General features: G+C 49.7%; 1 protein-coding gene across 1 annotated transcript in view; it reads right to left on the minus strand.

Annotated features, from left to right (window-relative positions):
• Positions 1-9,507: 9,507 nt before the first annotated feature.
• LOC115316830 (calcium-activated chloride channel regulator 1-like) overlaps positions 9,508-22,257 on the minus strand; it is a 72,455-nt gene continuing 59,705 nt past the window's right edge. The window contains exons 8-9 of the mRNA XM_040212453.1: positions 13,141-13,342; positions 9,508-9,635 (exon numbers count right to left, since the gene is read on the minus strand). Of these exons, the coding sequence (XP_040068387.1) occupies positions 9,508-9,635; positions 13,141-13,342 (330 nt within the window). The remainder of the gene's footprint in view (positions 9,636-13,140; positions 13,343-22,257) is intronic.

A 22,257-nucleotide genomic window follows, 5' to 3' on the forward strand; every position in this document is an offset into this window, starting at 1 on the left:
ATGTAAAACATTACAAAAATTGAGTAAATCTTAGGTTTTGTTTAAACTTTAGGTTGTTTCTTTTTTGTGTAAAACGAAACCGAAACTAACTTAAGCAACGTTTCCTTCGTCGTAATTGTTTGCGTGTGTGTGCGTGTATGGCGCCTACGTGTTTGTGCGCGCGCGTGTGGATGCGTCCGCGTGCATGCGTGTGTGCGTCTCTGGTTGTGCGTGCGTGTGCGTCTGCGCGCGGGCGTGGGTTTGCGCGTGTGCATGCGTGTGTACGTGCGTGCGCGCGTATATGAGTGCGACTGCGAGCGCGCAAGCGTCTGTTTGTCCGTTCTATTGCACTGCGCCCGCAAGAAGAACAATTGGATGTCCCTGGACACTGTTAAAACACTAACTTATTATTATTATTATTATTATTATTATTATTATTATTATTATTATTATTGTTGTTGTTGTTGTTGTTATTGAAACATAGCCCTGAGTCTTTAGACACAGAGCCCTACACTTTTCTATAGCTGGCTGTAGCTGTATCTATAAATTTCTAAGGCCGACCATGCAAAGCTACAGGGGGTGATAGCCTGCCATTGAATTTCTCATAGACGACCATAGACTACTTTTGTATGGGATGTCTCGGACTGATTTATTATGGGATTTGCCTCTTTATGTGTGTGAGTTTTTTGCATGTCGCCATATTCTCAAATGAATATTTTACTCAGGTTGACATGGTCATGTGACAGGTTCTAGCAGCATGTCATGAATATTTGTCACACATTTTCACTATATTTTGATTTCATGTTGCCAGATATAAACTCGAGACTAACTGATTTTTTTTACTGTACACTTCCATCAATAAATATTTGTAAAAAATGCTAGTATAGAGCATTTCACCCTACTTTGCAATTTCTGAGCATGGAGTGATTTGTAAGAAAAGGAAATATGGACTGATATATAAAATTTTGATTGCAAAGATAAAAATTGTATGCAAAAGAGGCACTTTTTTATCAGCTATTTGCATGAATTACAACTGACATTATAAAAAAACTAGACTGCTAACAACTGTTGCTTTTCAAGCAGAAATCTTACCTGTACATTATGGATAGAGCCATATATAAGCTTTCTAAAACCATTTCACATTATTTATTTAGCGCCCTCTTCTACACCCTTCTCACATTCTTCACTAAATGTAGGGTGTAACACGAAACAGCACCCTTTTTGTTAAAATTATGAGGTTGTATTCCTAGTTTTTAGGGTGTTAAAAGGGTGTAGCCGAGGATGTAAGTTGCTACAACACCCCTTTTACACCCTTAGAGGTGTAAACAAATTTACTGTGTAGTACGGCCGAGCATCACTGGCGTCAATCACCACGATAGCGTCAATAGCGTCACGGCGTTGCCCACCACCCGCCAACAACCAGGTTGTTAACAAAAAAAACAGCGTTCTGCATATCTAGGTCGAGATGTTCATTTTCTTTTTCTTTTACGTGTGGTTCAATTTTGAACGTTTCCGTTGCGGTTTTAACCGAAGCTGTTAGCTTTCGTTGGCTCAGGAAATCAGTATCCTAGCACCTATATAAAACATTACTGAGACTAGCTTAAGTTTAATCAATATATGAGAGACGTCTTGTTTAGGCTCTTCCAAAACACAAAGCCTGAAATATCCAATCTTATCCGATTCAAGCACAAGCTGATCGGGAAGCGTGGCTAGCGTGGCAGTTTACTAAGCTGAGTGCATTGATACACCTATAGGTTTTTAAAGTAGAGAAGGGGGCTTATGGTCGGTGTACAAGTATACACTGGCTGGGTAACGGAGGGCGCGTCTTCCAGGAAAGGGGAGCATGTGCGCCCGATGCACCCGACTACAACTTTTTTTTCTTCGAGTGCAGTTGGGAAGTAAATATGTGGAGCACTAACCGAAAAATTGCGGTTGTGGTATTCGCGCTAAAAGTGCCGCGCAGCAACACAGCGGTATTGTTAGCGCGAAAATGACGTGGGCGCTGTTTTCGTATTTTCTTTTCATAAAACAACGACGGGCACAATATCTTTCCACTTCTGGTAATGTTCCAAATGAACATATCACACGACAGTGCTAGTCTAACGAAAAAAAAAAACTAAATAAAACGGTGATCGTTTGCTTGCGCTAACAGTGTTCGCGCGATGCACGCACTAATATCCTGCCAACCACTCGCTCATGATGCTTCTCTCGCTGCCCGTCGTTATGCCAAAGTTTCGTCAACGCGATGAAAGTTTAGATTATGGGTGTCCCTGCGGCGAAACTGAAAATCAGCACTTTTGGCCAAACACTTGCTGGTCGTGTTTATGTCCCCGGCGGCCAAGTTGAAAATTAGCACTTCTGGCCAAACACTCGCCGGCCGTGTTTATGTCCACGGCGGCCAAGCTGAAAATCAGCACTGCTGGCCAAACACTTGCCGGCCGTGTTTATGTCTCCGGTAGCCAAGCTGAAAATCAGCACTGCTGGCCAAACACTCGCCGGCCATGTTTATGTTTCCGGCGGCCAAGCTGAAAATCAGCACTACTGGCCAAACACTTGCCGGCCGTGTTTATGTCTCCGGCGGCCAAACTGAAAATCAGCACTTCTGGCCGAACACTTGCCGGCCGTGTTTATGTCTCCGGCGGCCAAACTGAAAATCAGCACTGCTGGCCAAACACTTGCCGGCCGTGTTTATGTCTCCGGCGGCCAGGCTGAAAATCAGCACTTCTGGCCAGGCGCTTGCCGGCAGTGTTTATGTCTCCGGCGGACAAGCTAAAAACAACTAGTTTGCGGCCGGACTCTTGCCGGCCGTGTTTATGTCTCCGGTGGCCAAGCACTTAAAGTGGCCAAGCTGTCCAGACACTGGCCAACCGTCGGCCGATCGAAATTCACTTTCTTGTGCTGCTTGGGTATGTTCTAATTCCGCGAAATGTGTTTTCGCCACCTATGTTGTGGCCCCAGAGACATTTCAAGAAGCCTGAAAGTTTTCCCGACCCCATTAGAAACTTTATTGACAGGCTTTCAGACATTTCAAGGCATTGTAAAGGGGACTTCAGACATTTCAGGAGAGCCTTTGACGGGGCCAACGAACCCACCAGGAAATATCGGTGCCCCCTCCAAACATCTCAGAAATTCCTGAAGTCCCCTTCACACGTCCTTTAAAAAAATCCTGAAGTCCCAACACAGCGATTTTCAATAGGGCCGCCTCCCTGCCCCTCTCCTCATGACGTCACTCGTGACCCTCGTGACGCCACTCGTGAAGGCCTCGTGAAGTGAAGGTCGTGACCTTCGTCGTGACCTTCACGAGTGACCGTGACGTCACGCGTGACGTCAAATGTGGCGTCATTATGGGAAACGTCCTATGGGACGTTTCCCATAATGCAACGCGCGGGACCCTCGTGACGTCACTCGTAACCTTCGTGACGCCACTCCTGACGTCACGTGCGACGTCATTATGGGACGCTTCCCGTATGGCAAGGCGCGGTTACGCCGACGGCGACGGCGAGGCTGCTCAAGCCGGAAACGGGCGCCTAAGAGCTGCACTTTAAAATTATCTATCCCAGCCAGTTAATGTCCTCCCGGTGGTGTGGGAGGCAGGTTCCGCTTCGATGGTCTGGAGCGTGGTGGCACGAACGTCGCTGAGTGACGGGTCGACTCACTGCTTGAATAGAACTATGTGCATTTATTTACACTCTAGTTAGAAGTCCCAACTTGGGAACCCATCCTGCCTCGTCTAAAGTCTCGACCCCCGTCCCCAATTTCTCTCCATCAAATCCAAAGTCCGAATCCCTCAAAATCCTCTCCGCGCTCTTTTTGTAGGTCCGTAGGGGCCTCCTTTCCCCTCAGGAACCGACCAATCTCTTCAAATTCCGCCACTCACACGTGGTACACTGTTCTCCAATGGTCGGCGAGCTGTCATCCTGGCGCCCTAACGGTCAAACTTAAATTCCTCGTAGAGTTGTTCTCTGCAATTTTCCCAGCCTGACTGGCGCCAACCGCTAAGTTATTGCATCGGGCAAAAAGCGACAATTTTATACAAAGCGGCAAAACCCTCTGCATTCACGAACATTCGGCTATAAGCCACAAGCATCTTCCAGCGCGGGCTCTTTCGGTCCCGGTCCGAGCAGACCCCCGAAACCCGAGACGCTTCTTAACGACCGGCGGGGGGACCGCTCCCGCGTCGCGGCCGCTCTGGCCCCGCCGACCCAAACGTAGAAAGCTAAAAAAACACAATGCCGACGCAATTCTGGAAAGATAAACTTTCCTAACCAAAAGAAAACACCTTAATTATTAAGCATGACTCCTAAATACTTAACTCCTCCCCACCAAGACTGTTGCGTTGACACTTGATGTAAGCGCAACATAAATTCCTTCCCCGAATATCGCACTGGCAAATATTCGAACCAACTACTTGGCCCGCAGTTAACCAAAAGCAACAACGTCAACATCACGCTCTAAAAGTTCACCAACTGATCATCCGTAAATGTGAACACAATCAAATGGCACCGATAAAAATAAGAAAATGGTTACAATTCCAAAACCAGAAACACTAAAACGGCTGCCGCAGGCAAAACGTCCAACACACACCAGAATGGGCACACAAAAGAAAAATTGCCGTGATAGCTGTAATGTTCAAAGTCAAACTGCCACTCACGATCACACACAAGTTGGACCCACTCCTGTACATTCCAGGGTCCCGCAAAATCAGTGGTGGGAGCTCTCAAAACTGTGGCAGAATGACCACGCCCTAATCATGCCCATTTAGCCTCGACATGCTGCAAGACACGTTTCAATTACGCGTGTACACTCAAATTTCTCCCGCAGAGAATATAAACCGAACACAAAAAGTATATATTTCGTAGAATATATAATTTCGAGAGGCCAACCGAAGAGCAAAACAAACATGAATCAGGAGGGCAGTGAAATAAAAGTAGACTAAGGTCGAAATAAAAATCTAGTAGCCTGGCTAGCTACCCCCCTAATCGTGACCGTTTTGTCGTCCACCTCGTCACCGTTAAAGACGTTTTGAGGACTGCCCTGGGCGGCACGCAGTCAGTCGCTTCCGCGGCACTCGCCGATCCCGAGCCCAAGCCTGAAGTCTGCTGTTCAAGCGTGCGGGCCCTGGGCACCGACCGGTTTGGCTTCCTCCTCTCCCCTGTGCTCATTCCGCGCCTGCCGTTCCCGCAGCCCCTTGCGTCCAGACTCCCCCTTCTGTAGCAGCTCGACTCAACTTTCTTCCTGGAAGTCGCCCTGCGATGCACCGCCGTCTTGACCTTCGGCGACGACATGGCCGCGGTCCCGAAGTCAGTGCCTCTCCGCAGTCGGAGCCTCCGTCTCGACGCCTGGATCGGAGGGATCTCGACCCTTTCCGCCGTCACCTCGCCGTCGTCCAGGTTCTCACCGTGGCCGTCTGCGTCGTAACCCGGAGCCGATGCAGGGTCGGACCCGGAGCACCCCTCGACCGCCGACCCCGACCTGTCGATCCGCCTCTTGCGCGGCTGCTTCGTTCCAGCCTGGGACGGCCCTTGCATTCACAGAGCTGCGGTGACCGGTGCGCCGGGGTTCCCTGGATCCCGGCGCTCGATGTCGCCAACCGGGTTCGTCCCCTCGTCGCCGCCGTCACCATCGCTCCCGCTCTCGCTTTCGCCTCCTTGCGTCACCGGATCACCGGCGGGTGCATCTGCCTCGTCGGCGCCAGCTCTCCTCTGAACGTGCTTCGCCTTGCGGCCGCCGCGGTCCTCGCCATACGCGTTGTCCTCGCGGTCTTCTTCCGGATTTTCAAGCTTCTGCCGCTCATTCAAGATTTCGGGCAACCCGTCGGCGTCGTCCATTTTTCCGGTGGGCTTTGGGTGCCCCCTACCTGTCTGGACCGCCGGCTCGACCTCGATGTCGCCGTGGTCATCGCCGTCCGCGTCTGTCTTTTCTCCGTTCTCCGCGGTTCCGCACTCGAGCACCTCGTCCCTCAGCGTGTCCTCAGATGTGTGTCGGAATTCCTGGTCTATCTCATTTTCCGTCACTTGAATTTTTACCGCCTCCCTCTCGAGAACCGATCGAACTTGCAATAGTTCTCTGTACACCTCTGGCGTAAGCAATGCTCCCAAACTGTCCGACAGCTCGTCGGTAATCGCACACAGTGTGAGGACTTGCTGGCCCTTGCTTTCTCCCTCCACTACTAGACTCAGTGGCACGTATGCCAAATCGGCGGTTACCACCTTTCCGAACGCTCCTTTTAACTTGATTGTTCCTTTACGCTGTTCTAAGCACGTTGCAGGAACCGTTTCCAATCTCAACACCGTAATCTCTGTCCCGGAATCTAGGCAGGCTTTCAGAGGTCTGTCTGCCACTACGAGATCCACCCACCTGAGGCTCATACCGGCCCTTTTTACGCATGCTTTAGCTGTTTCCGTTGGCACAGACGCCACCTGGGCTACCAATTTTCGTGGGTCATGTTTGTTTTGGTTCCCCTGACCTTCGTTTGCTTGCCTTCGTGATTGCTGACAGTTTCTCTGGATATGTCCCATTCGACCGCAGCCAAAACAACGAATCGCCCTCGTTCGGTCCGCGCCGCGTCCCTCACCGCCAGTCGTCGTCAGCACAGTCTCCTTCGACTGTCCATCTCGTCCTCGAACGGGTGCGCTGTCCGAAGCTTTCTCCCTGCCTTGAGGCTTTCTCCCACGACGGCTTTCGTCAAAGTTCTCTGCCAGCTCAACTACCTCTTTTGGCCTAAGCCACCCTTTCGTCTCATTTTGGAGAACGTAGGTTCTCACCTCGTCTGGCATGACTTGCTTCAACCTATCTGACACCATGAGGTGCTTCAGCTGATCCAGAGTCTGAATCTCGCGACTGTTCAGATAGTAGAAAAAAAATGTCTCCAATTTCGTGGAAAACTGTGCCCACGACTCGCCGTCCGTTTTTTGAGATGTGAGGAATAACCTCCGGTATTCGTTGGCGGTCATCTTAAGCTCCCTAAGAATTTTGTCTTTCAATTCTAGGTACGGCATTATCCGTCCGTCTGACTGATTCGCGCTGAAAGCCCTGATTCTTTCCGTTAGAAACGGAAGTATGATCGCCCCCTGTACTTCCGCTGGTATGCTCATTGACGCGAACAGCGTGTCTACGTTTTTGAACCACCCTGGGACCATGGACTCGGCCTCTGGCATCTGAGCTAACACTGCGCGCAGCTCCTTTGCGTATTTCGACATCTGGCTTCTTTCGGCCTCGTCTTTTCCGTCGCGACAAGACTTCTCCTCTGCCTCCTTCGCTTTAATTTGTGCGATTTGTAGTTCCAGTTTTAAGGCTACAATTTTTAGCTTCAGCTCGTTCTCGCTCTTACTCCCTCCCCCCTCCGACACGTCGTCCAGCATGGCCGGGCTCTTACCGCCGCTCTCACTCATCGCTTCCTAAGCTCTTTTGGTCATCGACCGAGTCACCACTGACATGCGAAACCCGGAGGAAACAGAAATGAGTCCCACCTGTGTCAGTGCGCTGCTCCTGGGGCGAAGACTCTCCGGTGTCGCTGGACGTCACCCGTCGGAGTCGGTCCTGGGTTCGGGTACCGGCTGGTCCGTTCTTCGGGTTGCAACCCACGCAACCTCTCACGTAGACGATGCTGCGTCGTCGCTGCACTTTGGACCGCCGCACACGAAGCTTCTCGCGTAGATGTTGCTCCGTCCGCTCCTTCTCTTCGGGTCGAAACCCTCGAGGCCTCTCACAGGGATGTCGCCTCGTACCCTTCGGGTCGAAACCCACTAGGCCTCTCACCAGGATGTCGCCTTGTTCTCTTCGGGTCGAAACCCACGAGGCCTCTCACGGGGATGTCGCCTTCTTCTCTTTGGGTCGAAACCCACCAGGACCTCTCACGTGGATGTCGTCCTGGTCACTTCGGGCCGGAGCCCACGAGGCTTCTCACGTGGATGTTGCCTCGTCCACCGTTGACGTCGGGTCGAAACCCCCAAGACCTCTCACGTAGATGCCGTCTTGGTCACTTCGGGCCGGAGCCCACGAGGCTTCTCACAGGGATGCTGCCTCGTCCACCGTTGAGCCGAAGCTCACGTACTTGCCCGCAGGTCGCCGCCACGTCGTCTCACCGGAAATCGCGCCACCATCCTGTCGACTGCGCCAGTTAAAGTCCTCCCGGTGGTGTGGGAGGCAGGTTCCGCTTCGATGGTCTGGAGCGTGGTGGCACGAACGTCGCTGAGTGACGGGTCGACTCACTGCTTGAATAGAACTATGTGCATTTATTTACACTCTAGTTAGAAGTCCCAACTTGGGAACCCATCCTGCCTCGTCTAAAGTCTCGACCCCCGTCCCCAATTTCTCTCCATCAAATCCAAAGTCCGAATCCCTCAAAATCCTCTCCGCGCTCTTTTTGTAGGTCCGTAGGGGCCTCCTTTCCCCTCAGGAACCGACCAATCTCTTCAAATTCCGCCACTCACACGTGGTACACTGTTCTCCAATGGTCGGCGAGCTGTCATCCTGGCGCCCTAACGGTCAAACTTAAATTCCTCGTAGAGTTGTTCTCTGCAATTTTCCCAGCCTGACTGGCGCCAACCGCTAAGTTATTGCATCGGGCAAAAAGCGACAATTTTATACAAAGCGGCAAAACCCTCTGCATTCACGAACATTCGGCTATAAGCCACAAGCATCTTCCAGCGCGGGCTCTTTCGGTCCCGGTCCGAGCAGACCCCCGAAACCCGAGACGCTTCTTAACGACCGGCGGGGGGACCGCTCCCGCGTCGCGGCCGCTCTGGCCCCGCCGACCCAAACGTAGAAAGCTAAAAAAACACAATGCCGACGCAATTCTGGAAAGATAAACTTTCCTAACCAAAAGAAAACACCTTAATTATTAAGCATGACTCCTAAATACTTAACTCAGCCCAAACTAAATTTCATGGCTCCTTTAAAGGTGAACAGAGTACAGACACTGCCTCGTCATTTTTCGTGCCCCAACCACGACATTAACAGCCTAATGAACGTGTTAGAGCTGAGAGATCTCGTGCGGTTTTCAAGCCAGCGTCCATCAAGGTCAGAGGAGACACTCCGAGCGGAAGGAGCACGTGTTCGTCAGAGTTTGCGTTAAAGTTAGTTAATGTTGGTTACAGTTAGAGTTATAGTTACAGCTAGTTAGACTTAGGTTTCGTTAGAGTTAGAATTATAATTAGTGAGAGTTAGTTAGAGCTCATTACAATTAGATATAGTCTTAGAGTTAGCGGTGGTAACTCCCCTTTTCATGTGACATTATTTTTCCCACTAAATTTAGCGGGGAACTGAACTGGTGTTGAGTTCACGTGACGTCAATTTTTACGCTAAATCAAGTGGGGATACTGATTTTGCGTATAAGTCACGTGATACAAAATCATATGACGTCACTCTCTCCATTAAACTTGGCGGGTAAACTGAATTTGCGTGTAGGTAACGTGACAGGAAGCCACCTGATGTGGCTTTGCTCGCTAAATTTAGGGGAGAAATTCGCTGTTCCGCTTTTTGCACATATTACGGGGCCGAAAATAGCACGAAGCAGCCGATTACCCCTTACCGGTATGGGTCTTCTGGGGTCAGAGAGCCTTCCAGAACGCTATTTGTTGTTAACTGCTTTGCTTCCTGGAAGTTGTAGATGAGCTCACGTAAATCCAAGCTTGATCTCAGGTCCAGAGAAGTTGCTGTAAAATAACGCACGCACCGCATTTTTAATGTCATCCTGGCAAGTTGGTTTCACTACAACAAAGACTGTTTCATGTGGCCTACAATGTTAGGGACTGAAATACGATCTTTAGAACTGTAGAACCTGAAGAAAGTTCTGCAAAGCATAGAAAACAAAAAACCGCTGTTAGAAAAAAATTCTCGTGGAAATGGAGCGTGCTGGTTAAGTTACGGTGTTTGTGGAGACTAACATAGAGGACGAAAACAGGACGACACGTTTCTCCAGATGGAGAAACGTGTCGTCCTGTTTTCGTCCTCTATGTTAGTCTCCACAAACACCAGAAAAAAATCCCAGGCTTAATTTAAAAAAGGACACTTTCAATCGGAAGTCAATTTATTGCTACAAGTAATGTAGAAAAAAAAGGAAGTTCGATTTGATAGAGTTATCGCATAATTTTATTTACCGTATCCGGTTTTTAAGGTACAACGTCCTTTTAAAAAAAAAAAAAAACTCTTCTTTTTTTGTTGGACCTTGCCGGAGACGGATATGCTAAAGTAAATGTCGTAGCTATACAAATTTAATTATATTCCTGTTTGACCATATGAAAGGCTATCATCTTCGACATATGCCCTATTGGGCAGGAGATCGAACTATAGGGGGCGCTCTGACCCCTTTGTTTTCCCCACCCTCGGTGGCGACAAGAAAGGCCTGCGCACATGTCAACACAAGGCATGCGCACATGCCAGCAGGCCTTATGGGAATGTCCATGTCATCATCTACAATAGAGCGCGGGGCACAGTTCAATGTAAAAAATACTAACAATCGACGAAGCGACGTTAAGTGCCGGATCTATCCTCAGAGAATGCGAGCTTGACCCACTTTGGCTTTTGTGCAGAGCAGGGACCCTGCATGCTGCATTGTTCACGCAAGCCGGTGTGGAAACAAAAGAGCCCCTCCTCCCACGCACCGGAGAACACGAACTTCAGCCGAACGCTGACGCCGCGTTCGGTTATGTCGGCCGAGCGCTGAATCATTGTATCTGTTGTCCCCATTCGCGTAGTTCTAAAGTAAACCGCTTGGGGCGTCACGGTCGCTCCTCCTCCCCATACTGCAACAAAATTCTAGCAACTATTTTATTGCTAAATGCGAACCACGTTCTGGACACACCACTTAAGACACCAATTTTTTTTTTCTCCAAAAATCACATAAATTGTTTTGAAAACGAATAATCTTAATGTCGTTGCGTCAAAATGCCCATAAAAGTAGCGCCGCTCCGCGTAGTACGGGGGCAAGCTGCGTAAGCGCGCGAGCGCCGTCGAAGTTGACCGAACCGGATTTCTCCTCTCTCCCTGCGGCAAGGGGAGAGGGCATCTCAAACGGTCAGGTTGTAACGCCTTGACGCCGCCATGTGGCGAAGCTCACAACCAGCCCAGCCTTTCTGTAGCCTTGCCCGCGAAGGGAAACGTGACGCCCCGAAGGCGCTGAAGGCACCGGATCTCCCAGAGACGCGTCGCGCTCTCCGACGTCTGCTCTTCGAGCGTTCGCCGGAATCTGCCATCTTGGAATAACAAACTTAGCCATCTGTTCTTATACAAACGTGCGATTTTCCTTCGCAGATTTCGTTATCATGTTCAACTCATTTCTAAACGTGAGAAGTATATTTCAGCTTCCATTTGGGTATCCATTTAAAGGAAGGACAAGGCCCAACGCTTCTTATCACTTTAGTGCGTCACCCAAAATACAACTTGTGTCTGTGACTACTTTTGAATGTCGTTATTGCACGCTCGTGTATTTGACTCATAATCTATCCAGTGGTACCACCGACTCCGTAGTGAGGTCACCTATCCGCAGAGAAGTGTACTTCACGATCCTCGTGCACTCAAATGCAACCTAGAAAAAAACATAAACACAAGCTTTTTAAGTCTTTTTTTTTTTCTGTCTGCTTTACTTTTGCGCGTTCGATGTAAGGCTCCTATTAAAAGTTTCAGCTTTATACCTTCATACATGCCAAATCCGGTAACGGTTGAATATGTGATTAACGACTGTTTTTACTTTTTTACTTTGACAATGGCAAGTGGAATGACTTGGAAAGAGTCGTGACACAACCTAGACTTTAGACGCCCGAGTAAAGCATCGACCCTTTATAAAGTACCGTAGGCAACACGTGACATCTAAAAATCGTCGCATCATCGCTATTGCATACGAGCTGATGAACGGGCCGAGAACGACACACCAAGTTCCGGTGTGGCCTGCCGTGGAAAGCATCGCAAAAAGATCATTTTAGTCGCGTCAATTGTTTTTTGTTTTTTTTACGCAAATGAAATATGACTTTTTTATTCCGAAGCAGACTAATGCAACGCCGGTTTTCGCGATCCCCCCCCCCCCCCCCCCCCCTTCGAGTAACAGCTATACTCAGTTTCACTTTAAGTCTGACCGCAGACCAACGCTCCGATGGATCGGATCAAGAAGCGCCAAAAGTGCTGAGTCACGGCGCTCGTCGCTTTTGCGCTGTCCCTCTCGCCGACTAAATCAATAACGCAGTGTAGAAGTGTCGCAATCCTTCCTTTTTTTTTTTTTTTACAGCGATGCTGTTTATGGCTAGGGTTACGTGCATTTTTCGCCTGCGTCAACAAAAACTCAGGTTACGTTCACGCTCGCACCGCCGTTCAAAGCCCGCTTGCGTGCCTAGTTTCTATTCCTTCCCCGGAGTGGCGGTCCTGTCGCGCTTGTCTACTGGGTTTCGTTCATTTTTCGTGTGAAACTCGGGCCATGTCTACGCTCACAACGCCCTCTCTTTGTCATCGTTCCAAGCGCTTGCGTGCCTAGTTTACTTTTCTTCCCCGGTGTGGCGGTCCCGTCGCGCGTGTCTACTTTCCACCGGGTGGTGGTCCCGTCACGCGTGTCTCGGGGCGTCGATATTCCTCGACATGTGTGTGCGTACGTTTCGTCACGATGACCACCGATCAAGACAATATATGTGTTCGTGCTTTTGTTCAAAATTTTGTGTCACGTCTGTGTCATCTGCCGAACAGCTTCGCTGGTCATTCACCCTCACAGAGTGGAATGGCTCATGATTTTTTTTCTCTTTGGCATTTATTTAGCCGGTGATCACAAACCCCAGAAAGACATACAGCGCGTGGCTAGGCAATTTTGGCGTTGCCTGGTCGGCTCAGCCAAACCATACCGTCGCCAGCGGTTAGACTTAATGTAAAACTAAGTATCGACCTCTGCTAAAATCGCCTCCTGCGCGGTGCCATCTTTGTCTGCTGGGCTGTGGAACTCCTTCTGAGAGCGCTTCTCAGCTGCTGAGCGGTACATCCACAACTCAGTGACTCATCAATTTTCAGCCGGGTGATAAGCGATGCAAATGTCTATAGTAGGTGTTACAAAGCGTCACTTTTTTCACGCCGCCGTGAGCATGTTACCGAAAGTAAGAGTGTACACCGTCGGAAGCTGGTGAACGTACGCTGACCTTAGGAAAACGCATCTCAAGATCGGCAACGAGAACTAGCGTCGACGCCTACCTTTGCCGGCGTCCAGGTTAGCACCGGTGGATGTCCAAGAGATCGTGACGGTGACGTCGCCGGAGGTCCTGTTGACGTCCTTAACCGCCAAGTCGCGAACCCGATCGGGGGGCAGGTCCTTGGGGTCACTTTGTGTCCTCATTTGAAAAGCGCCAGCGTAGGCTACCATCTTTATCCTAGCGTCATCCGGAGAACTTTGGTCCTGAGGCGGAAACGTTTTGTACGTTAAGATTACACTTTGAGAACATTACGGAATAGACAATAAATGCAAACAAACAGCTCGGAGATTACTTTTCTTCTTTAAAAAATAAAGCTTAAGCACATTTCTACAGTCGAACATTTTTTTTAAAGTGATTGATGTGTTTGCAAAGAGATCGAACTATAGGGGGCGCCATGTCCAGCTTGTCTCCCCCAATTTCTGTGTTTACCAACGCAAGGCCCGTGCACTGGATTCTTTATATACTTTGTCTTTTTTTATTACGCGCCGGGCAAGGATAGGGCACGGCTCCTGTACAATCTCTTTCCCCGCGCTCAGTCGAGAAAGGTGAAGTAAAATATCTACGAGGTGCTGCGTGCGCGTTTGGCTTGATTGATTGAACACGAGCCCCAGCCTAACTCTGACTTAACGATCACACTTCTATAAACGATATATCTATAGTCGGTTACAAGTCAAGAAGGTAGCGGCAAATGCCCCTCAAAGAGAATCTTGTATTCCTCCGCCACCAATCGCGTCCCGTTGTTTCCGTGACGTCACGACCTGCCCGAACCAATCTTGTTCTGGCAAATGAATATTTTCAACATGGCTGCCGGGCAGACTTTTTACGACTCGAGTATCTTGCAGCAATTATTCTGTTTTTTAATGCGGTTTTTCACTTACACGAGCATACGTCGCTAAGTCGTAACCGCGTCCACTTTTATTCGCAATAGGTTCTGCGCGACAGCGTGAGAATCCAGCGATAGCATTGCCATCAAAAATTTCGATGCGGGAGTAAGGCCTAGCATCGTACCTACGTCGAACGCCGACTGCTCCTCTGCCTCAGGTTGCGTCTCAACATCGTGAAGGCATCGGCTTTTCTTCGCAGTGGTTTCCGTGGAGCGACGTTAAAATGCAGCGGTCACCAAACTCTTCTTTATAAGTGTAGTGGGCTGTGCGGGAGGGGCAAAAGTGAACGGCGAACGCAGTAAGTGTCTTTGCCCAATTTCGACCGTATCTTTGCTGGCGTTAATAAATAGTCTGTCTACTGAAATGACGCCTTCGAAGCAGTATGCATTCATCTGTGAAACGTGGCGTCCTTGTCAAGTTTCCGCGTCGCAATCAGCTGCACGGTAATCTATGACTGCGATATACTTCATTTCAGCTTCCGGCCGAGCGCAGCCAAAGGCTGGGGGACGGTTCGCAACTTCGACAAGAGTATTCCTACGCACCACAAAGTGGTTCACAAAAGTAATTTCTTTTAAAATAACTGTTTTGTGCGTAAAAACTGCACAATGTTGCAGATGTGTACTGCTCAGAATGATTTTCAACTAAGCGAATCAAATCTCTGAAGTTTATGTTTCTATTAATATATGTAAATGCATGTGGTTTGGTGAAAATATGTATATCCGCTGGGCAACATGGCTGCAGCGCTCGGTTTTTCTGTGTGATTTCGTTCCCGTAATCGCCGAATCATGTGCTTTGCTGCTTTCCTCACCGAGTCGCTTCAAAACGCCCTTTCGCAAAGGCACGTTTGGGCGTCAGACGCGAGAAGTCGTGATGAATGTCAACTTTCAAATTCGGCTGGAGACTCCGGCCGCGTCGTACCGCGAATGCGTTGTAAACAAGCAAAGCGTCCAACCACTACAATTCAGATCCACGGCCAAATAGGGGCACCCCTTTACCTGCCGATCACATTGAACGCCGAGAAGCTGGTGGAAAGGACTGCGCCTCGAGCCCTGGTATATCCAAACAATACAAGGAAACGTCAACGGCCGGGTCATCGGGGACCTTGCAACGTGTACTTACAACTCGAAACTATGCCGAACAGGTGGAAAGCTCGAACACAAATGAGAGCGGCCAGCCTACGTACCGACATCTCCTGTGACTAAGTTTTAGAACGTGAAAGGGCACTTTTTAAACTTGTAGCAGACGATATCGTTGATACACCCGTAGCAGACGAAATACTTGGCGAGCGCGGGCGCCGCGGCCGACCAGCGGCGCAGCGGAGTGATACAAAAGTGCAGCCGAGATCGCGTGACCTATTGCCGGCGTGTGATTGGCTCCGGCCACACGTAGCTTTGGCTGCGCTCGGAAGGAAGCTGAAACGAAGTATAGTACCCGCGGGTGCACCCTCGTTCGCAATAATGAGCTGTTACATACAGGTGGCACACAAATGATAAAGCGCAGTGATGAGTATGTTACAAACATTTAATTGATATTGTTTTGGACGTTAATAAGCTGATGTCTTCTTTTGAAAGAAATACCAGGGAATTCGAGGGAAGCAAATTCGGTTCTCTCAAATGCTCCCGAACATTCTGCTTGCCCTCGAGGCGCTGTCAGTCGTAAGTTTATGTTTCGTCGTACCTCCACTCGCGTCGCGTCGCGGTCTGAGGTATTACCAGTAAAGACGCTCTAATTTTTCCAATTTACTTTAGAAGGAAGATGTGTCCACAATATTGGATCGCAGCATTGGTTTAATAATTTGTAAAACATGAAAAGTATGTCAATAAAAATTGATTGTAAGGGCAGCTTCCCGCTTCATGAATTGTGGCTTTCTTATATGCGAAATATTTGTTTAAATCAAGAATTGAAAACATACCGAATACTCATGATGTCCTGATCTTGGTCCGAATGCAAGTGGCAGAATGATTTGTCTTTATAAGAATAAAATCAACAATGTTTGAATCAAGCAACAGCTCAAACCGCCTAATTACATTTCTGATGTATGTTTATCTCTGAATTATACCAGGTCGTAGCCGCGAACGAGCTCTTCTGAATCTGCCATCGTCTTTCTGGTCTGCCTTGGCAAAGACAGACTCGTGTAAAAAACATTGAGCTTCTTGGAGGCAATCTTGCAGTCCTCATTGTCAGAGCCTCCATGGAACCTTTGGAAAGAAGGGTCCCTGTTGTTTCATCGACACGTTTTAAAAACTTTTTACGACTCTCGTTTCATCGATACTGCCACACTGTGCTGTGAAGTTTCATCGACACACAAATTGCACGCTGTAGGAACATTTTGTTGTGCGTTTATCACTGAAGCACATATTAAACTATCCGACCCACCCACTTCACGACGCTTTGCGGTGACAGTATCCAGCAGTTCATTACAAAAATGTGGACCCACCCAGCCCACCCGTACATGTTGCTTCGCAGCAGCGCGTGAGGGTGGTCCTGCCCCCGTGCATGTACCCGTAACTTGCTCACCAAGAAAGCAGCGCACCCCTAACCAAACAAAGATCTTTTTGACGAAACATAGCAAGATATGTCGATGAGCGAGTGTCGATGAAACAATCTGTTGATAAAACGTCGCAGCGTTGAAACAAACTGTCGGGGAAATGTCATTTGATGAAATGAGTGGCACCGCACAAAAAGCCTGTTCCCGAGCCGCGTTACTTAAACACTATCGCAGCCATCCTTTTTAGATACCCATTGCCAGAACGAATGCACCCTGAACAAAGAAGAAAATAAATTGCACGCCCCTCTGCTTTTAAAGTTCACGACCTGGAATTGGATAAGGGGCCATGAGGGAAATTTGAAATGGTTCTGGACTGGACAAGATGGACTCATTATCGGCGTTATTGGTGCAAAAGTATGACGAGTACAGCAGGCTCGGGCCTGAGAGCTGAGGGTTAACGTGGAGCTCCCCAAGCCGAGGGGTATGGCGAGTTCACACCGACAGTGGGAAGTGACCACCTACCTATCTGATCTCGTTGCAAGCCTTAGACCTCAGCCTTCAAAGGGCTCTGCATGATTCGTTGTATGGGATAACTTCTTAGCAGCCCATTAGACTAATCCTACAATTTCGCTCAGACAGTACATCCCCAGGCCTTCCAGGAGGCGACCCACTTGATCCGGGTGCATGAAGGGACCCCGAATCGTGACGTGCACTATATAGTTGACCTCTGGGCCAGCTGATGGGGGCACTACAGGGGCACCAGCGGAAAATGCGATTAGGCCTGTTACAGCCTATAGCATCACAAAACCCAGAAATACCTCCATTCATTCTAAAGCAGCTTTAGAAGCCACCCAAGCACTCGAAAACAACTTTTCGGTACTTCACAACTCTACCCTTGGCAACAAGTCTGGCTGCAATCTGTGCATTGTGGTTCTTATCGGCTTTGAAAACGTTAGATTCAATCCTGTACATTACACTAGTCCGGGAGGCTCAAAACTGAGGTCTCTATGGAAGACCGCTTCACTTCATCACAGCGTTTCTGCAAGACGGACAATATCAAGCCCCCCCCCCCTCCCCAAGGGGGCGGGGCCAGCCCCGACCCTGTCATTGGTCCCTGGGATGGGAGAGAGGGAAGAGGCCCCGCCCTGCGGCTCTGTGATTGGTCGGGGCTGGCCCCGCCCCCTTGGGGGCTTCCTCAAAGCCTCAAAGCGCGGGCGACCATTCGTCGAGGTGAGTCTTCTTCTTCGGTCACTTCGCCGAAGCGCCTTCGTACCGCTTCCCCGGAGCAGCGGAGTGCAGGATCACCGACCGCATCGCCGACCGAACCGGCTCCTGCTGATCCCGTTTCTATCGCACCACCTCGTGCCTCGCAGCGCCTGGTCGAGAGAGCATGGAAGAAATTCTAGACAAGGATTACTTTAACGACGAGGAAATTCTTTCCGCTTTTCACCCACGTCACCGAGGGAAAGTCGAGACGCTCCTCGCCGCGATTTCCTCGGTAATTGCCTACACCCCCGAGGGAACGCTGGTGGTTCACGGAGAGCCGCTCGAGGGATCCAACATTGTAGACCTAGTGCACTACGAGCTGTACAACAGGCAGCCTCTTTGGATGAGAGGCGCAGTTTCCTCTCTCATCAATTGTCACCTAAACCTGAGTGCGTTTCGAGCTCGACACTACCGACCAACAAAGCGGTGCGCCCAGAAACATGTCTTCGTCACAAAAGAAGGGGAGCAAAGCCGTCTACTACGAAGCAAGTCATCCAGCCTCTTTTGGTGGAATCAACAAGCTCGCACGACATACGGGACGAAGAACGGCGGAAAAGTTTCTAGAAGGATCGGACGCATATACGCTGTTCAGGGAAACCAAGCGCCCTCGCGTCTATCGCAAAACGCTATCCTTGGCACTTCGAGACGTCTATCAAGCTGACCTAGTGGAAATTAAAAAATTGTCAAATACAATGATGGAAAACGATACATTTTGTTTGTGATCGATACGTTCTCACGATTTCTCACCGTCGTCCCCATATCTCGAAAGACGGGACAGGAGCTTGTCCGGCCGTTGAAAATTGTCTTTCGCAAAATGGGGAAAAGCAAGCGTTTATGTACAGATCGTGGTCGTGAATTTTACGGAAGATTGGTCCTAGCTGGTGCTAAGAAAATCTTCAGATGACGCTCAAATTTAGTGGGTCGAAGCTTTTACCACCAGATGTCAGCGATTTCAGGGATGAGCACTTCAAAGTTCTAACGCTAGATGGTGTCTATTCAAAACAAATCACTGGGTCCAGCGCATTCTGTGAGCTTCAAGACTTTGGCCCAAAATTACGCAGGTCCACTTCGAAGCTTTACGCTGAACCAAGATTTAACACGGTCCGCCAGCTTCAAAGTTTTACCGTGACCCCACCCCCAATTTAGCGACACCCAGCTGGTGCTAATTGGGACCTTCACATGACGCCCAAAATTTATATCGGGTCGAAGCTTTTACCACCAGATGGCACTCAGTTTTAACCAGGACCACTTCACACATTGAACACTAGATGGCGCCTATTCCCAATATACGCTGGGTCTTTGCAAAGTTTTACGAGCTTGGCCCAAATTTTAACAGGGCCACTTTAAAGCTTTACGCAGGATCAACATCAATCACGGTCCGCGAGCTTCAAAATTTTACATTCACCCCATTTTAGCGGGGCCCAGCTGCTGCTTCTATTTGGGACCGTCACATGACGCCGAAATTCAGCGGGTCGAAGACCCCATTTGTAACAGCTAAGGGGGCGCCACGAGGCTACGAGTTCGCGAGCATCGTTTGAATCGCGCGCGCGCGAAATCACGTGATAGGAAGACGAGTAACGTTAGCGCCCATGGACACATGACCTGCGACTAATGGTAAAAGTTCACTCCAGCCAAGGGATTCAGGTGCGCGCCATCTACAAACGCAATCGACAACTCACAAAGCCCGGACTTGAATTGCGCGCGCGCGAAAATACGGATGAGCACGCCTTAGCGACACGAGCAATTTAACTTTTCAGCAAAACATGTCGCAAGGTCACACCCCCACCGCCAGATGTCACTCATGCCCTAACAATGAAGACGCTTAGTAAGAAAAACGAGCACAATCAATGAAGGGAGGTGTCAACTCATACGCCTAAATCCCAGATGTAAACTGTGTTCGCGCAAAATCGAGAAGAGGAAATGCTATCTTCATCTCATTGAAGTTTAAAATATTCTTCGAGCAGTTCAAAGTTTTAACGCTAGGTGTCGGATACACCACAATTGGCTGGGACTATGCAAAGTTTCACGCGCTGGGCCCGAAATTTCATCAGGGCCACTTCAGAGTTTTACACGCTGGAGCCAGCCCCCCAAATATGGCAGTGCCACTTCAAAACTTTACGCTGTTTTTCAGCTTAGTATGGTTCGTGAGCGTGACATCACCCCCAATTTAGCGGCATCAAGCTGGTGCTAACTGGGACCTTCACATGACGCCCAAAATTTATAGCGGCTCGAAGCTTTTACCACCAGATGGTACCCAATTTTGACGAGGACCACTTCACACATTGAACACTAGATGGCGCCTATTCCCAAAATTCGCTGGGTCTTTGCAAAGTTTTTACGAGCTTGCCCCCGAATTTTAACAGGGCCACTTTAAAGCTTTACGCAAGATCAACATCAATCACGGTCCGCGAGCTTTAAAATTTCACATTCACCCCAATTTAGCGGGACCCAGCTGCTGCTTCTATTTGGGACCGTCACATGAGCCCGAAATTCAGCGGGTCGGAGACCCCATTCGCAACAGCCAAGGGGCCGCCACGAGGTTACGAGTTCGCGAGCATCGTTTGAATCGCGCGCGGGCGAAATCACGTGATAGCAATACGAGCAACGCGTCACGCGACCATGGACACATGACCTGCGTTTACCGCGCAGCGATTCAAATAATGTCACGTGATCATCATGTGACCGCGACGCAGCGCCCTCTATCGGATGAAACACGAACCCTGTGTGACATCACGTGAGCGCCCTCTTTCGGACACAGCTCGAACCCTGTGCGACATCACGTGAGCGCCCTCTGTCGGACGCAGCTCAAACCCTGTGACATCATACGTGAGACGCGAGGCAATTCAAATCCTATATCGCCCTCTGTCGAACGAAGCCTTGTGAGATCACGTGGTTATTATCAGACAGCTGTCAACACGGACAACTACGAAGGGTTAAGCCCTCTAGGAAGCAATGTGCTCGTAGCTCAGGGGGTAGAGTGTTGGACTTCTGAGCTGAAGTTAGAGCGGTCGAGTACCAATCGGCCGCGGAGCCTTTTTTATCGAATAAAAGGGGCATTTACCGCGCAGCGATTCGAATAATGTCACGTGACCATCATGTGACCGCGGCGCAGCGCTCTCTATCGGATGAAACACGAACCCTGTGTGACATCACGTGAGCGCCCTCTGTCGGACGCAACTCGAACCCTGCGTGAGATCACGTGGTTAGAATCACGTGATGGGAGCCGTGCTGATGATATCCCACGTGACCGTCATGTGACCGCAGCGCAGCGCCCTCTGTCGGATGCAACACCAACCCTGATGACATCACGTGAGCGCCCTCTGTCGGACACAACTCGAACCCGGGGAAAATCACGTGGTTAACATCACCTGCGTAATACCAGGAGGCACGTGCGTAATACCAGGAGGCACGTGCCGCGTGCGTCACCAGAGGGCGGGACCTCGATGAGCTCCGATTGGTCACTGGGATGGGAGAGAGGGAAAGGGCCCCGCCCTACTGCGCTGTGATTGGTTGGATTGGATTTGTCCCCGCCCTCCTGCGCTGTGATTGGTCGGATCAGGCCCCGCCCACATAGGAACGCCCCTAGCAACGGGCAACGCCCCTAGCAACGGTTTGTTTACCATCTGTGTAAGCTGGTGCACCTTTACTACTACTGAAGTTGAAATCTATACTGGTGATTCATGGCACATTGCAATGTATAGACCAGCTTAGACATTATCGCAACAAAAATAAAAACTTTGTCTGGTGGCTGCATATCGAAATGCTACACGGCAGCGAGCAGAGAAGCATGAAAACATGAGACACGGAGGTTAGTGGTGGTCAAGAACAACAATCCGATCTTAAAGCAAATGAGTGGTCCTTAAAAGGACCGTTTTGTGTTCCGAGATGTTCCACGCTTTCTCCATAATGGTGGCCTTAAGCTTCGTCAAGGGGCTCGACACCAGTGACCAGACAGGTCACTCTCGGATGGGGTGTCCTCTCCATCCAGCTGGATAATGATGGGCTGGATGTGGGTACTTGTGGCACCGCCTCGTCGAAACTTTGCTTCAATGTCAATAACGTGCCTGACAGCATTAATCCAGTTGTCAGTGGTGACCTTGTCAACTTCTTCGTTGAGGAGTCTCCCTACGTCGACAATCTTGAACGTCGTGTTTCGGGCAGCAACGCCGTTCTTGATCTGCGCCCATATCAGTTCAATGGGGTTGAACTCGCAGTGATACGGTGGGAGCCTGACCACAGTGCAGCCAGCTGTCTCGGCAGCAGTGTCCACAGGATACTTTAGGTGCTGTGGCTTCACCAAGAACACAATGTCGAGCAGCTGCTTCTTCACCATCTTGGGGTCCCATTAAATTTTCTTTGACGTCAGCCACTGTCGGATGTCGTCCCTCCGGGAACTCGTCGTCGGCACTGCTTCCAACCGCCGTGAATGGTAAGAAGCGTTGTCCATGACGATAACGCTTCCTGTCGGCAGTTTGTAGAG

The sequence above is a fragment of the Ixodes scapularis genome, unplaced genomic scaffold, assembly GCF_016920785.2.
Source record: "Ixodes scapularis isolate PalLabHiFi unplaced genomic scaffold, ASM1692078v2 PGA_scaffold8__174_contigs__length_109621045, whole genome shotgun sequence".
NCBI lineage: Eukaryota > Metazoa > Arthropoda > Arachnida > Ixodida > Ixodidae > Ixodes > Ixodes scapularis.